Source organism: Camelus ferus, chromosome 3, assembly GCF_009834535.1.
Source record: "Camelus ferus isolate YT-003-E chromosome 3, BCGSAC_Cfer_1.0, whole genome shotgun sequence".
NCBI classification, from domain to species: Eukaryota; Metazoa; Chordata; class Mammalia; order Artiodactyla; family Camelidae; genus Camelus; species Camelus ferus.
The window spans coordinates 35,192,482-35,209,241 of NC_045698.1; the positions used below are offsets into that span (position 1 = coordinate 35,192,482).

Here is a 16,760-nt window from a genome sequence, read left to right on the forward strand (position 1 = left end):
CAGAGTGGAGCAGAGGCCCTGCGGGGAATGTGGAGTGGAAAGTGACAGGGCTGGCAGGCAGGTGGGAAGGGTGAGTTCTTTGCCAGGAATTAGCTGTGGGACTTTGGACCAGTCATTTAGCCTCTTGCTAGAGAGACTGAGAGAACTATACCAAAATTTTTTCTAAGGCCCTTATAGCACGTTAAAAAAAAAATCTGGGACCCGCCTCTGCCCTTCTCACCTTGGAATCAGCACCCAGCTTCCCCAGTGGGTACCTTGTCAGGATGGAGTGATGAATGAGAAGGAAGTCTTTGGGGTTCCTCCTCTGCCCTTTGGAATAAAGGTTTAGGGTGATCAGTTCCTGGGTGAACTTCCTATCCTGTGGAGAAATTCTAATAATTTGCCCAACTAATTTAATAATTAGATTGAGTGCTCTGCTGACAGTCCTTCCTAGCCTGTAAGCCTTTTTAGGAGGGGGTGTCTCTGTGTTCCTTTCTGCCTCCCCCACAGAAATCCGACTCAGCCCCGTATCCTGGAGGGGAGCTGGGCTACTTTTGCCCACTTGGGAGCACAGTCATGGATGTAGTGGAAATGTATTGCCCCACTTTCATCAATACTTTTTCCTGTACTTCAGATACACTTTAAGAATTTACTTTCAGCTGCATAACGTGGGGAGACTGCACCATTTCATGGTACCTTCTTGTTATTTTGTCTTGTTATTGGTTATTTTTTAAAATGAAGAATATACTTATTACTCTGTATTGTCAGCCCCTTCTTATTTAATGTCAGAATTTAATACTTGTCTACATTTTCTTTTCATAATAAAATCCTACTCGGCCCGTATGTTAGTCCATATGTCTGTCTGTTAGCCTGAGAAACAATTTCATGGTTATGTGCTTATATTCCCATTTTAAATGTGTTTCTCTCTGATTCCTCCTATTTTTAATTTTCTTTCATTTTAAAACTGTTGCCCTATCCATGAGTATTACAGGGACTTTTGTTTAATCCAGTAGCAATCACTTTTCACCTTGGGCTTTATTGCATAATTTCTTTCTCTTATTCTTTGATTTTCCTTTTCTGTTTTGAAAGAAACAGTAATGTGATGTTTATGAGAGGAGGGAACTGGCAGGGGGGTAGATTTTTAATTAAAGTACTTAAAAAGTACAGATTTTGAAAACCTTTGCCTATTTTTCTATTGGTTGCATGACAAAAATGTGTGTTTGATTTGTTCTTTAGATATGGGACAATGTTTTTTAGCTTTTATTTACACTCCTCCTGGGTTTGTTAAAAAACACAGTACAGCTAAGGGAATATTTAAAAGATGCTACGATGTTTTGTTACAGCTCTGCAGCTGGTTACATTGTACCTCTCCAGTTGCTTCTTAAGCTACAAATTAATTTTTAAAGCTATCCTAGAAGTAGCAAGCCTGTAGCGATCTGACTCTGCCCCTAGTAGTTTTCTTTAACTCTCACTCCTTAGGGGCTCGGCCTGATTGAACATATGGTTATCTCTGCCTTTCTTATGATATTTAACATTTTAAATATGAAAAATTGTGAAGGGTAGAAATACATACAGATTTTTCCCAGTTTGAGACTTGGCAGATCAACTGTGAGAACTCAGCGATTTGTGATAAAACCCAAATTCTAGTTCTAGTAGTAAAACTATTTTACTTACATCTAAGCAATGTCTATAACATTATTTCTATTGGGAAAGTATGTTCCCACTTTGGTCTTGAGAGAACCTAGAGCTTAGTACAGTGGGTAGAGGTGCAGTAGAAGGAAGCTTTAGGGAAAGTAGTTGTTTGTCACTCCCCAGGTGTTTAAACACCTTTGCTGTTTGTTTATTAGATGGATAGCTTGAGCTGTTTAAAGGATGCCACTTTTTTTTTTTTTCTGTTTACTCCCAGACAATAAACCGGTTAATTAACTCCCGTAATTAGCTTACTGAATGACCTGACTTTATCTTTCTCATAAGGAAAACACACTAAACCCTTACTGTTTGTTAAAATATATAGCACAGACTAACCAGAAGGTTGTAAGAGGAATATTTTAAAACAAAACAGTTTTCTTCTTAAAGGAAATAATACTTTTTAGACTTTGAGTGATCGTTTATAAGAGGTAACTTACGTTTGGGGGGACTTGGGGCTGCAGGGCTTCAGGGTTGTCATCCTGAACTTGAACAGCCAGCTGCTGTACTCCTAGGAAAGAACCTGGTTGCTATCTCTTCAGCTCAGGAACTCTTGTGATTTTTCAGAAAGTATATCACTACCAACTTGTTTTATTGTTAATCATCTTTCTTCTGAAGGTGGATCTGGGAGGAAATCAGTTTAGCTACATTTTAATTAAAAGAGGTTGCTGTTAAGTTGGCTCTGAATTCATGGGTGCAGTTTTGTGGAGACAGTCTTCCCTGATTACACCTAGCACCCCCTTCTACCACAGTTTGCACATTTATAGAATGCTGTTTAATACCTCCATATGCTGTTTTGTATAGCTCTTTAATAGTTTCAGGCATGTAAATCTTGTCACCTCAAAAAAGTAATTTGAGTCCCTAAAATAGGAACCGTGTCTCTTTTCAAAAATATATTATGCCCCATCCTATCTTCCTGCTCCTGTAATCCTGATGCATTTTGCGCATGGATTTGAATTGCATTAAGTGTGTGTTGAACCAAAATTCCAAGTGAAATTGACCTCTGGGTGCTTACTCTCCTCAGTGGTTTGTTCTGTCCTTCCTAGTTTGTAAAAACAAAAAATGTTTTTTCTGAGATGTTCATTTGCACCAGAGTAAACAGAGACAAAGCCCATCCTTGTATTCCTAAAGAGATTGTGTGCTACTAATTTGGGGGCAGTTCTTAATTTATTTAATTTTCCAGGAGGATCTAAGTAGAAAGAGAGAGGGAGAGGGAGGTGGGTGGAGAGGGATAGAAAGGGCCCCCTCCCCCTATGTAAGTTTGAGCTTAGATTTTCAAAATACTGAAATATGTGCTACCTTTTCAGTGTTTTGTCTTGTGGCTCCCTAATCACGTTGATAACAAAGATAAGAAAATCAGACATCTTATAAATATTAAAAGCCTTTGCGGGCATAATTAGTGATTTGAATGAGGTTAGTAAGATTCCAGGGGGAAATTTTCAAAACCTGTATAGTTTCTTTTACATACTCACAAGGCTTCTGAATTTCATGTCAAAATAAAAGTCAGGGGCCCTGGAAGGAAGGTGAGGAGGGAGGAGGGCAGTGCAGGAGCCCAGCACTGGTGCAGGGGTGGGGAGGCCCGGGGTCAAGGGGAGGAGAGGGAATAGCTGATCCTCAGTGCCCACCCTTATCCCCAGAACGCTGCTCACTGGAGTCCACCTTCCTTTTTTTGCCCATTCAGGCTCCAGTTTCTTTTCTGAATATTTGGAGTTGGAGCGTTTGCTTTGAAGTTGGTTGCGCACTCAGATCCCATTTCCACCTCTTACTGGGTTACCTACTGACTTTGAGGCTCACAGAGGTTGGGTGGCTTTCTCAGTTTCCTTATTGTAAAATGGCAGTAATGTCAGCTGCAAAGTTGCAGTTGGGTTTGAGTTGGTACATGGAAAGTGCCTCGAGAATATTGTGGCTATTTTGGGCAGCTACTATTTACTGTTTATCTACCCCATCCCCGCCCCCCCATCCTCAGCACAGTGCCTGGCACGTAGCAGGCCCCCGGAGCATTTTCCCTTGTGACACAGTCACATCCTCTTGGAGAAAGCATATTCTACTCCCGTGCAGAATTCCGTGCTGTGGTCCTGTTCCACGTGACCTGGCTGTGTGCTGGTCCTCAGTATGCTTTGTGAGGTGGCTTCCTTGAGAGCTCGGGTGGGGACTTGACCACTTCAGCGTGTGAATCCCCCCGTTCCAGCTCTGTGCTCTACGTCAGGTCCTCCATAAACGTTGTGAAACTGAGATTCTTGCCCCAGAGCCCAATTGTTGGGGCTCTGTGTTACTTAGTAAAATAAACTCATAGTTGGGAGAAAAGTGAGTCTTAAATTCTCCACTCCTTCTATACGCTCAGAAAGCTCAAAGGTGTCAAATGCCAAAGAGTCTTTAGGCCTCAGAGAGATGTAGGCTGTTGTGATACAAGGTGTGAAACCTTCAGACTTACTCATCTTTAAGTTGGTTTTTATAGCTGCACATCTGCAGTTCTATGTAACAGAATGTCATTTCTAAGAATACAGTGACCTCATCTGGGGTCTTACAAGCTGCAAGTTCATTGACATTGGTGGAGCTCGGGGCGAGGTTTCCAAGCTCCTCTTTGCTGGACTCCAGCAACTCAAACAAGCACTACTGGCAGCAGGTCCTCAATCCAGGCCACGGATGCGCGGAGGCGCTGAGCGGGCCGGGCGCCGCGGGCCTGCCCTGGGCGCTCCCACAGCGGGCCCCGGCATCGCGGGGACTTTGCTCTCTTGACTTCCTGTTCTCTGTCAGCCATTTAAAATATATATTTGATAACTTTATGTTCTCAGTCCTCTGTATGGTTTTTTTTTCTGTCTCATATGCTTTCCTGGTCTCTTCAATTTCAGTGTTTGTACATAAATTGTGAGTGATACTTGTACAGATATAATGAACATAAATTTGCTACAAGAAATTACTGTTACCTCTCGCTGAGGGGGAGCGCTCTTTCTCTGTTTAATGTAGACCACAAGCAGGCAAGTTTCAGTGCTTCCGTGTCTTGTGCGCTCTGGGGGAAGTGGTAAGAGGGCCGCACTCCTTCAGGGTGTGAAACAGGGGTCTTCTGTAGCTGTGTTAGCACGAACAGCTTTCTCTGTAGCAGACCCCACATCGCTGCTGTGGAGCCACAGGGAAGCAGGGTGCTTTCTGCTCCAGGGCTCTCCTGCTTGTCACGTAAAGATCTCTTTTAGAATAAAGAAATGAAAATACAGACACGTATATAAGTGTGTGTCTTTAACATTTGTTACTGGTAGGTTTTAATTTCTCAGGTCTTTGAGCTGTGCCCCCCCTTCCCCACAAAAACACACTGTTTAACCTCTAAGCATTTTATTTAATACTAGGTTTACCCTGTATTATTTTGTAAATTTGAAGAAATTTAGAAATAGGTTTCTCCCCTTGTACACTTCATCACTGGCTAAAAGTGAACATTTCCAGAACAAAGCTTCTCAGCGTCCTCACTGCCTTCTAAACAGGCTGCCTTTCCTGTCACCATGTCCTCAGACAGCCAAGCCAGGGGTTCTAGATGTGTTCTCTCTCTTGTCTTTCATCATGGTTTAGTAGAATGGGTGCAGTGTGGAATCAGGAAATCTGAATCCTTGAGCTGACTGTGCTCACGTGATAAGAGCTTTATCATCATTCATTTTTGAGAACCTGTATATGGTCTTTATTTTTACTTCCCCCTAAACATCCTCAGCCTTTTGTGTCTTCACGTGGCTATGCTTCTGGTGGAGGGTCTGCCCTCATGTGGCACCTGCCAGAGTGGCCGTCCCCTTCCCTCCCCCTTGCACACACCCTCTGGTGACATTTCTTGACTAGAAACTCTGGTACCTCTGGCATCATTCCCTGGCCATCATAGGGCCAATTCAAAACTCAGGTCTTTACAGCTGCTAACGAAAAGGAGGCAAATTCTTACTTCAAAGGGCCCTCGTGCTCCAGGTATGGGTCTCCTGACAGAATGTGGAGTCAGAATCAGGCATGTGCACAGTATCCCCTCTTCACTGCCCGCAAGACACAAGCTTGGCCCGCCACAGTGAGGGCGGCCTCCCCCTGTAGATTGGCAGCATCGCCAAGCCCCCTCCACGACACAGCATGAAAACACAAGCTGAGTTGGTGCTAACATGTTTTAGTGTCTAGTTCTGGAGTCTTAGACAGTAATTCTTTAGTGAGACTTTCCCAGGAAGTGGGTTTGTATCCTCTGTGGAGTATTATTTTTATAGATAATTCTCTTAATATGCGTGCATGTAATGGTGTCACATCCTTTTTCTTAAGAATGTTAAAAATGCAGAGTTTCTTGGTTTGTCTTTTTAAGGACAGTTCCTTATTATCTTTTATATATAGTAACTCTAATTGGAAGAGATGAAACATACTGTCGCTCTTTGGTCAATGGCAAAACCTAGTTTTAATAGGGGAAATTGCAGTAATGGAAGTGTTTTTCAGAAACTTTGCCGGATTTCTTCTTTTTAAATACATAATTACAGTCATCCCTTTAAATTCCAGAGGACTTTAAAATAGTTTAGGCAAATATTTATAATGCCCAAGATTCTGCTTACTACATAGCTGTACCACTGGGATACGTATATTTTTTAATTATTATTTTTTTTAAACTACAGGAGCTCTTACCAAAGTAAAGGAGAGTAGGCGACACGTGGAAGAAGGGAAGATGGAGGTCCAAAAGGCTGATGGCATTCAAGATCGCTGTAACACTATTTCTTTTGCCACTTTGGCTGAAATTCACCATTTCCATCAAATTCGAGTAAGAGACTTTAAATCACAGATGCAGCATTTCTTACAACAACAAATAATATTTTTCCAAAAAGTGACGCAGAAGTTGGAGGAGGCTCTTCACAAATATGATAGTGTTTAATGACTGGTTGTTGGATTGTGGACTTTTTTTCAGTTCAAGGATAATTTCTACAGCAGAATAAATACTGCTATCAAAGAGCTATTGCCAACTATCAGCAGTGGTACAAGGATGGTTTTGTGTTCAACTGAAACTCGGCTGAATATATAATTCTGTAGGAAAGAAACAGTTAATATGGTTATATAATAGAAACAGTACCACACATTGTAACTAAATTATACTATGTATGCCTACACTACCATTGTAACTTTTGGAATAATGATTATACTATTTGCCTTATTGCTTTTTGAAGTATGGGTATTTTAGTGCATACTTTGTAGACCTCAAAACCCACGAAGGGTCTCAAAGAAGCTGGCTGGGTAAAAGCCTGCTGTGGATGCCTTTTTACTCTCTTAGATTGGGATTACTGAAATTCAACCTGTTCTCTGTTTACAAACTCCAACTAGAGCAGCTATGCGACTTTGTGCCTTTAGACTCTTGGTTTTTCATTTCTGCACCCTGCCCCCACCCCTGTTTCTTTTATTTTAAAGTAACCACAACTTTTCTAATTGAAAGAGTGAAAGGCCAGTGTACATAATGACAAACTGCCGGGAACCTCCTACTGGCGCTGGGGGCGGGCTGGGAGGATCAGCTGTCATCAGCTTGCCCAGCGAGTTTTGTCTTCTGATACACTCTGGTGAGCGCAGTGGAGGGAGACGCCTGCTCATCTTTGGATATAGTGTCTGTTAGGGAAGAAATGGTGCCACTCTGTTCCCTTAGATGCTACAGTAGCATAGCCTCTTCACTCAGGTGTCGTGGAAACTTGGAGTGGAGATGGAATCGAACATGTCTTATAACCTGGAGAAGGAGTCTAATCAGCTGGGGACATGAGCACAGAATCAGTGACGACACACACTCAATTTTAGTTCTTAGGAGGGTTTTCTTTTCCTTTGTTTTTCTTTTTTTTTTTTTTTAGCTTGAAGATTTTCTTTTAATATTCAGCGTGATTTTTTTTTAATGGATCTACACTGTTAACTGATTGAGACTCCACTGTGATTCACTCGTTTACTTAATCAAAAACTTTTCAGGGATGTCTGTAAAATTCAGTGTTATACGTGATGAAAAGTAGTGTTGGTTGATCTAAGGAGGGACCAGAAATAATTTCTACTATTCCAAATGCTGACAGAAAAAAGTAATTTTTTTTAAAGTATTGGTAAGCCCCCAGGACATTTAACCTTTCAAATTATTTTGAGTATATTCTTTTATTATTATAAGGGAAATACAAATGGCTAATAAATACCAAAAAAGATTCAAAAGCAGCTTAATTTAAAAAGCACAAAGAGGTTCTGGCTTGAAACACCAAAATCTCAACGTTTTTATAGTTGCTGAGCTCAGTAATGTGATTCTTGAGTTTACAGATTTAAAAATTGTCACTGAAAGATTAAAGTATCTACTGTTTTTGATGAAGTCAAACGTATGCTGCCTCAGAAATCCCTGGGTATTGAAATGGTAACATGGAAGTAAAGAGGTCAGTTTGAAATGTTAGTGAGTCACACTGATTAAAAGAAAAGGGTCAATTTGCAGGTAGTCATACAAAGAGAAGGTTATTGAAGTGAATACTCAACAGCACATTTACTCTAAAAAGTAATCTCACATGGGTTGAATTTTTAAGATCAGAGTATCATAATTTTGATCAAAATTTTATACCTTAGGTAACTTAGAGCCAGATTTAACATCATGTGGCTTTGTCTCTACTACCGACATGTGGAACTGTAACCAAATACGTTGTTCTCTAAAAAGTAACTTTCTCCTGTTGATTGCAAAATGCAGTTCTATAAACAAAACCCATCTATATAAATGTTAATTTTATTACAGAAGTTTGGAGATTATACTTATAGCATTTAATTTAAGTTTGAGTCTATTGGACAAATAAGCAGTATGCTTGTCAAATGATTTGAAAATCAGTTTTATTTGCCTTCTTTTTTGATGGTGGTTTGACTTTTTTTTTTTTTCCTTTTAAGGAGAATCACTAAACTTGTGCGATGGTAGCATGGAAATTATCTGAGGTGTCTTGTATGATTGTGCTTTGGCCAGGGTGGACATAGCTTAAATTATAAAAACTAAAGATGAAAGAACAAGAAAGTATAAGTTCATGCTGCCTATTTAGAAGGAAACTTTCATTTTTCATAACTATATAACATTATAATGCCACTGATTCATAAGGGGTTTAAATTAATTCTGTGGGGTAGGACACCAGAATTATTAGTGTTCATTTTCATCTAAGATCTTTATTTCTCTAACGTTCTTGGTCCTATTGAAACATTTCAGTATACAAACATACTGCAATGTTAATACCCAAGAGAAAAGCCATCATAATGTGTATGCTGGTCATTATGATCAGAGTGGTACAATTTTTTAAAATAAACTATCATGCCCTTTATGCCATTATGTCTTTATTTCTGTAGTTTATAATTCTGATATATGGTGTATTTAGAACAGGAGGGCGTCCTCTGGAGCCCGGTTTTAGTATTTTAGTGACAAAGTCGTTTATGTGCTGCAGCTATAATGCAGTGAGACTGGTTCTCCAGCCATACTTGGGAACCCCTTTGCTCTTCTAGGCTGTTGTATCTGAAGGAACACTTTAAACCCAGGAAAAGGGAACACATTTGAAAGTGAAACAGAGAGTCAGTGCTTGTTGGCTTTAGTAGAGTTGTAACTGGGATTTTCTTGGGCTTTAGCGATCCAGTTGTCTTACATTTATTCATAAGAATACAGCAGATTCTTAAATACTGATTTTTAATTGTCTGGAATTTTGCTGCTGTTCTCACCATTAAGGACTTGAAAAATGTTTTAGTCTCTCAAGTCAAGCATGTAAAGTTTATGTATAAACCTTTAAATGTCATTCTTTACTAAGTTCATTGCTACAGCCATTTTTTCCGTTTATGCCTTCATTTCCTCAGAATCAAATACTGTGTATGATTCTTTTAAATCCACAAGCATTATCCAGTTTTCTCATTTCCAACCTTATCTTTGGCTAACAGAATAAGTAAAACAGGGTACTATTTATTTATAGACTAAAAATGTTGAATATTGTTTCATTTCCTTCAAAATGTTATGATTAGTGCAGATCAGCCATGTTTATCTTTTAAAAAATTAACAAAGGTTGCTATATTTCTCAACTTCAATGGAATATTATAATTATTTATTCTCCAGTAGTCAAGGAGGCATTTATTTACTGTGAAAGACTTAAACAGAAAAATAGAAGCGTGTGTTGACTGTCTTAAGCTCCCATCTGCAGTTGCTGTATAAATTGTTCACAAAACTCTGTAGTAAGTTTTGATTTAAAACCATAAACCATTTGGGTGGTCCCACTGAGTACCTGCTTCTGTTACTAACTTCAGTAACTATTAAGCATATAGCAGTAAATTGTGAGTGAGATGTTTTGAAATAATAGATACCATGAGTCCAGCACCTGACACATAGTAGGTACTTTAAATAAAGTACTTCACACACTGTCTCTGTTGGGGACCGTCACTGTTGGTTGCCAGAAACAGGCCAGCTCAAACTAGCCTAATTTGAAATGGAAAGGGTCATGGATGGGTACAGGGACTGGTGACTCCCACACGTGGCCAAAAGTCCCATCTAGAAGTAAGCTTGCCCTCTATGTGGGGCTTTGTAATCTGTCAATTTCTCTTCTTTATGGGTCCATTTTATTTATTTTTCTTCCTATGGCTTGGCTTTTTCAGCATCTTCTAATACATCTAAAACAACCAAGCCATCTTGTAGTCACAGATTTCCTTGGGCCAGTGGTGGACACCTGACCAAACTGGACAAATCAGCTGTGGCCTGGACAGGGTGGCGGTGAGGGTGCTGAGAGGAGAGGTTCTCTTAAAGGGTGTGTGAGGGTAGAAAGGAAACCACAGGAACTAATGTCAAGTTAAATGTTTAATTTCACTTGGTCAGGGTCAGAGTTACCCTTGACAAGCTCCCCTTGGTCACATGTAGAAGCAAGAGAATTCCTCACGCAGTAAGCTCTGGTGAGTTTGAGAAGTGGTGAGTAGACTTCTGGGCAGAGTACAGAAGGGTGCTATGCTAGGGCACTGGGGGCGGGGACCTGGAAAGACCCAGCTGAGGATCTGCCTTTGCCCCAGGCCTCTGAGCTGATGGGCTGTGAATCTGGGATTGGGTGACGGCTAAAGCCTTTCTAGGGATGACGAGTTCTTCCTACTTGGCCCTGATTCTGAGGATGTCCCAATCCCATCATGCTGGTGACTGAGATGGAACTTCTAAAAGTGGCTTGTTTTATTAGACAGTTCAGCTTCCTTGGGTGAACTTGTACCCAAAGTCCATGAAGTTGTCTTAAAAGGGTTTAGAAACACACAAGATGTATGTTATACCTGGAAATGATTCCTAAGTTTGAAGTGGCCACATGCACCAGATTTTATTTTTCTAGTGCTTTAAATTTTCAGTCACTCCAGGAAATGGCTCTCAGGGCTTAATAGCTGCTGAGTTGTAGGACTTCTCTGGGAGCATAGTGGGGAAGCTGACCCAGCACATCAGTGAGAAAGGCACCGCATTGGAGCCAGGGGTCACACCCTAGCTTCTTTACTCTGAGTGACCTCAGGCAACTCACCAGCCCATCTGTGAGCCTACTGAGATTTTATTGAATTATTGAGAATATTAGATTAACCAGTATGTATAGTCCTTAACCATTTGGCAGTATTCCCTTCTAAATAACAACCATAGGAAGTGATACAAATTCCAGAAGTAGGTACTTAGTAAAAGATAGCAATGTTCCCAAACATTGTGTGACCTTGAGCTGGTCACTCAAGCTCTCTGAGCCAGTTTTCTATCTGTAATGGGAAATATTGCGAGAACTGAATGACACAGGAAAAGCCCTGAGCCCAATGCATGGCAAGAGTGAGAACGATAAAGATCATCTGTGATTATGTGAGAAGGCATGAGATGAAGAGTTTAAATAATAAGAACTTCGGATCAGCTGTAAACAATCCACACTGCTGTCAGCCATGGCTGTCTCACCTTGCACCTTCCTTTACCAGCTCCTCCATCCAACCTGGCCTCTGGTCCAAACTCCCCTCCAGATTTCCAGAACCCTTGCATAGCATCCTTGCATATTCTGCCTAAAAGCCTAATTCTCTGCTTCTCAGACTCACCAAACTCCTGCTGGGTGGGTAGGGGCTTAGCTCTCCAGAGCCCTGTGCCATAAGGCTCCCTACTTGGTCTTGAAGTGCTAAATACCAGTATGTTTGGGAGGCTGTCCTCTAGTTCAAACCAGAATATCTGAAGAAGACAGCTCAGAATTCTGTTTTTGTTCACCAAATTAATCATGATTTTATTGACATCTGCTGTTTTCACACCTTATAAAAAATATGTACTTGAGGCCTAGGACAAAGAGAGGCAGCACACAGCCCTGATCTCATGCCATGCAACACATTTCTAAATGACAATCACTGCCTTCACTCTGGGAAGCTGAATTTAATGCCTCTGAATGGCTTTGTGAGCAACCATGTTCTGAATCAAATAAAACATCGGTATAGACCAAGTTTGATTAGACAACACGGTGGTTCTGCTTTTGTTAAACCTAACAGTTTTAGAAAATGCAAAGTTTTAGGTTTTGATTCAAATGGTTCCCTTAGGGAGAAAAATCTTTTTTAAAAAATTGGAGTATAGTTTAGGATTTAGTAAATTAGATTCAGCTTAAAACCTTTGATGTTTTAATCTATGTGTTGGTGTTCAGCGTCTGTAGTTTTGATCACTTTTTAATGCCCTGGCCTCAGTTTGTGAACTTGTTTTGAACCAGCTGGAGTAGTGAGGTGCCAGTTGCATGTTCAGTACAAGGCTGCAGCTGTGTGAAACCAAGTCCATGAGCTGTGTCCTTTATCTGAACCAAAATACCTATGGGGAAAGCAAAACCTATAATTCTGGGGGGAAAAAGATGGGGGGAGGTTCTGAACAAATGGTGCTTTTTAATGGCTCCTATTCTAGAATCCATGGGAGGAAATTTTGACTTTTTAGGTACCCATCGTGACAGGCAATCCCATGATAAATTACACAGTTATCTGAAGGATTAAAAACCATAGGTGTCAGTCTGAAAAAAAAAAAAACAACTTCACACACCAATACAGAATTCTCCCACTGCCAAAAATTACATGACAAAAAGAAAAGGGCAGAACAATATTTTATATGCTACCCTTTGAGTAAAAGAGAACATAATTATATTTGCTTATATATGCCTAGATTATTTCTGAAAGTAGAGGCAAACAATAGGTAACAAGGTAACATTGTTTGCTTTGGAGTCTCGGAACTGGGTGGCTGTGGGGTAGGGTTGGGAAGGAGATTTTTATTTTATGCCTTTTTATATCTTTGAATCATTGAAGAATGTATTTTCTATTTTAAAAATAAAAATAGTGAAAGATAAATGTTAAAATTGACAAAGGGACTAGTCAAAAAAAAAAAAAAAAAAAAGTAAAAAGGAGGTTGGAGCAATAGCTCTGTGCCAAACCCTCTGAGACCTGGAAACAGATTGTCCAAGCATAGGAGGAACAATCTCATGCAGACAATGGACTCACAATGGTGACCAAATCAGTCGTCATCATGTTATTCCATGCTGAAATCCAGCAGCATTAGGAAGTGTACTGTTACAAGACCGTGTAAAGTGTACTGTACAGAGAGGTGTGACCAAACCATAGTCTGTTGCTCTCTGGTACAGGTTATTCTTTTGTCTTCCTCCTTGCCCTGTGAAGTCTTCCAGCAATGCTCTAACCCCTGTGTCTGGCCCCTTCTCTGCACTCCTGTCACTTTTGTGATGACATTTAGCAACTAAGCACCCATAGATCCTGAGCTGATTTTGATTTCTTTTTCCTACCACTTACACATCGAGTGTGTATTCTGCTCTAGGTATGGTACTATTACCTACCATTACATACATTATTTTATCTAAGGAACTCACTTACAAAACCACTTGACAGACAAAGAAACGGGCCTCTTGACATTCCGTGATGGTCACAACAGCCAGAAAGCGGCAGAGCTGAGATCTGAACCCACGTCATCTGACTCCAGGGTCACCTGACCCCATAGCTCTCATTACTAATCACTTTACAACCTACTTGAGGACAGAGGCACATGCCCTTGAGCTGAAGAGGAGGTGGTGGGATAGTCCGCCTGAGGACCAGCACTGTCTCTGTCCTCATCTCCCCAAGACCCGGCAGCGTGAGAGGCGTGGGGCGTAAATGCAGGAGAACTGTGCCTCGAGAACAGAGGACCTCTGTGACTCACCAGAGTTGCGAATCCCACTAAATTGCATTTCATGAAAGAAAATGGCAAAATGCTAGCCCTCTGCGTTTGCACCACCAGCACAAGTGACTGGCCTTCTCGGGAGGGCTGTTCTCCACAAAGACCTGTGTCCTGGTTCCAGGAGAACAGAGGCATTGGCCGTAGGAGGAGATTGGTGTGGCCAGCTGAAGTGCCCGCCTTATTCCAGCTGCGGGCCTGCTTCTGTGCAGCCGGCTCCATTCAGAGCCATGCCCAGACCCAGGACCACAGGTTACACCCTACCCAGCCCTCTGTGATCGGCTGTCATTTGACTATCAAATCCGTATGTGCCAGTTTGCTGCTGTGTGTTCTTCCTAAACACAACTGGCAGTTTGAAAGGTACAAGCTGAGCTCCAAGAATCAGGAGGAAAACTGGCCTCTGAGCAAGTGGCCAAGGGGTGTCACAGGTCAAGACCAGGAACTTACCACCAACAGAGCCATTTAGAGACTGAAGCGTCAAATGAGATGAAAAGTCATATATTGTCACTCTGATTCTTTCACTCCTTCAATACGAAAACTTTGAATGGAACCAGACTACAAGCCTTCTGACTAGCACATCCTTTCCTGCTTTACCCTGTGGGAAACCAAATCATCATTAAAAAGTTGCTGTGAAAAAGGGAATTACCCCAACATCAACACATTTGAGTCACTTACCTTCGAAAGCTGGATGAAGCCATTGGCACAGTAGAGATATCCTGGACCCTGATTCACTTGTTCAACAAGTATTTACTGAATGCGTGTTTTCCAGGCATTGTTTTAGGCACTGGGAATACAGCAGTGAACAAGACCAACCAAGACCGCAGCCCTCACAGATGGACACACTAGTGTGGGAGACATAATAACTAAAAGTACTTGTGAAATAGATGATATTTAGAGGATGGAAGTGGCATATAGAAGAATACACTGGGATAGGTTGGGGAGTATGAGCAGTGAGAGGTGGGAGAATTTGTTCCTTTAAATAAGGTGGTTGGGACAGGCCTCCCAGCCTGGTGTAAAGACCTGAAGGACCTGAGAGTGAGCCACGTGGACACTCAGGGGAAGAACATTACAGAACATGGACAGCAAGTGCAAAGGCCCCAAGGCAGGAGCACACCTAGCAGGTTTGGAGCACAGCAGGGAGGCAGTGTGGGATGGGGGTGGGGAGTTAGGGGGTAGGGGTAGTGGTGGTGCGGGGCTAAGTAGGAGGAGAGGAAGCCTAGAGGTAGGAGATCCAGGTCGCAGAAGGCCACATATAGGCTGTTGTGAGGACTTTGGCTTTTACTTTGAGTAAGATGGGTGCCGTTGGAGGGTTTGAGTGGAAAAGAGCACGATCTGCCTTATGTTGTGACTGGGTGACTTTAGCCCCTCGTTGAGCGTGGCAAGGCAGAAGCAGAGAGACCAGTTAGGAGGCTTTGTGATAATCCAGACATGATGGGGGCCCACACTAGGATGGAGGCAGTGGAGGCTGAGGACAGTTGGGTCGAGTCCCTTGACCAGGGCCCTTGTCCCCAGTGTGGAACTTAGCAAGCACAGGATCAATGCCTTCCTTGTTTCCTAAGCCTCCATGGCTGATGACCATCCTTTCTGATTGATAAATTCTTACTTAACAACTTAACAATCTATCTTGCTGATTCAAGAGCCATTCATTCTCCTTAGCACGACTCTTCTATTAAGTATTGATTTTGTAACTCAACTCTCAGAGAATACTCTTTCTTATTTTAAGTTCCTAGGGGCCACTCCATCACTGCCCCCAGGTACAAGAGCTGACGAGAGGTCTGACACAGAAAATTGACTTCCATGGTTCTGGGTGCACACGCCTGTATTTCAGCAGTAGATGGGCCACCCTGGTCATGGCCTGAGGGTCTTGTCTCGCACTCGGCGAGGCGGTGTCTGCCTGGTTGCCACGGTGCTACCTCTGACTCATGCTGGTATCTGCAACGTAGAGGTTGAAGCCCGGAGGTTGTTGCCTCTCTGTCTACCCTGGGGACCTCCTGCACTGCCTGGTCAGGATGCTGCTAGTGATATTTGCAAACTGAATTGACAAACTTTAACAGACTGTTCGTGATTCCCTTGGATTCCTTCCCTCTCCCTAATGTGTAAACACTTGATGCACTGCTCTCCATGACTGGGCCTCCACTGTGCTTTGTGCTCTGCCTGCTGGCGGCCCAGGGGGCTCCTGCAGTACCACGTCTGTCCTTGCTGAGCCTTTTTATTGAAATTGCCTTGCTCCCATTTATTCATCTGTTTTTTGTTATTGTTGTTGTTTTTTAAACCATTCCCTGTCTTTTAATAAATATCTGCAAATGAGTTGATAAAACTTTAAAGGATTCCTCTCTCAGTCTCTCCTACTTTCAGTTATGGGATGTTTTGACAGTGGCTTTACATTAGGATCACTTAGGGAACTCTAAAAAGTATTAAGATGCCTGGATCCCACTCTTGGCCAACTGAATCAGAATCTAGAGAGTGGGGCATAGGCTTCAGTATGTTTTAAAACTCCCCAGATGATTCTGATATACAACTTGGCTTTTTCCTTCTAGTCAGTATAAACAGGGCCTGGCACCAGAAGGCTGTTGTGGCTTCTCATTCACCAAGGCACTCAAAGGTTCCCTGTACACGAGATCTTACAGAGAGTAAGAACCAAGGAAGGCATTGAAAGAAGACAACGTTCCTTATATAAATTCAAATCTCTGTTCCATTCGCAGAACACATGGCCTGTCATGAATGATGAATTAATACAGTTTTAGTCTGTAATCCATTTTGAATGGCACAGTTTTATGTATTGTATTTTGTATGTATTAAAAGCAATGGTCTGTTAAATATGAATGATTAAAATATACCACAAAGTGTTTTTTCTTCTTTGATACATCAGGGTTTTTAAAGAACCAGAAGTGGTTCCAGCCTGCCTTGGGGCCCAGGGGCTTTGACCTGGAGGGAAGAATACAGGGCA

General features: G+C 41.8%; 1 protein-coding gene and 2 long non-coding RNA genes across 11 annotated transcripts in view; 1 reads left to right on the forward strand and 2 right to left on the reverse strand.

Moving 5' to 3' along the window:
• LOC116661012 overlaps window positions 1-4,669 on the reverse strand; it is a 134,742-nt gene extending 130,073 nt beyond the window's left edge. The window contains exons 1-2 of the long non-coding RNA XR_004316780.1: window positions 4,590-4,669; window positions 2,106-2,289 (exon numbers count right to left, since the gene is read on the reverse strand). This is a non-coding gene — a long non-coding RNA (uncharacterized LOC116661012). The remainder of the gene's footprint in view (window positions 1-2,105; window positions 2,290-4,589) is intronic.
• The window catches only part of SNX18 (sorting nexin 18), a 233,651-nt gene that overhangs the window by 16,653 nt on the left and 200,238 nt on the right, over window positions 1-16,760 (forward strand). The window contains exon 2 of one of the 2 annotated variants that reach the window (XM_006185924.3): window positions 6,273-16,659. The exons of the other annotated variant lie outside the window; for it this stretch is intronic. Within the exon in view, the coding sequence (XP_006185986.3) occupies window positions 6,273-6,526 (254 nt within the window). The 3' untranslated portion in view covers window positions 6,527-16,659. Of the gene's footprint in view, window positions 1-6,272; window positions 16,660-16,760 lie in introns of those variants that run through there. 2 annotated transcript variants of the gene reach the window in all.
• LOC116661010 overlaps window positions 14,302-16,760 on the reverse strand; it is a 130,553-nt gene continuing 128,094 nt past the window's right edge. For all 8 annotated transcript variants that reach the window (XR_004316777.1, XR_004316778.1, XR_004316773.1 and 5 more), the window contains one exon: window positions 14,302-14,408. This is a non-coding gene — a long non-coding RNA (uncharacterized LOC116661010). The remainder of the gene's footprint in view (window positions 14,409-16,760) is intronic.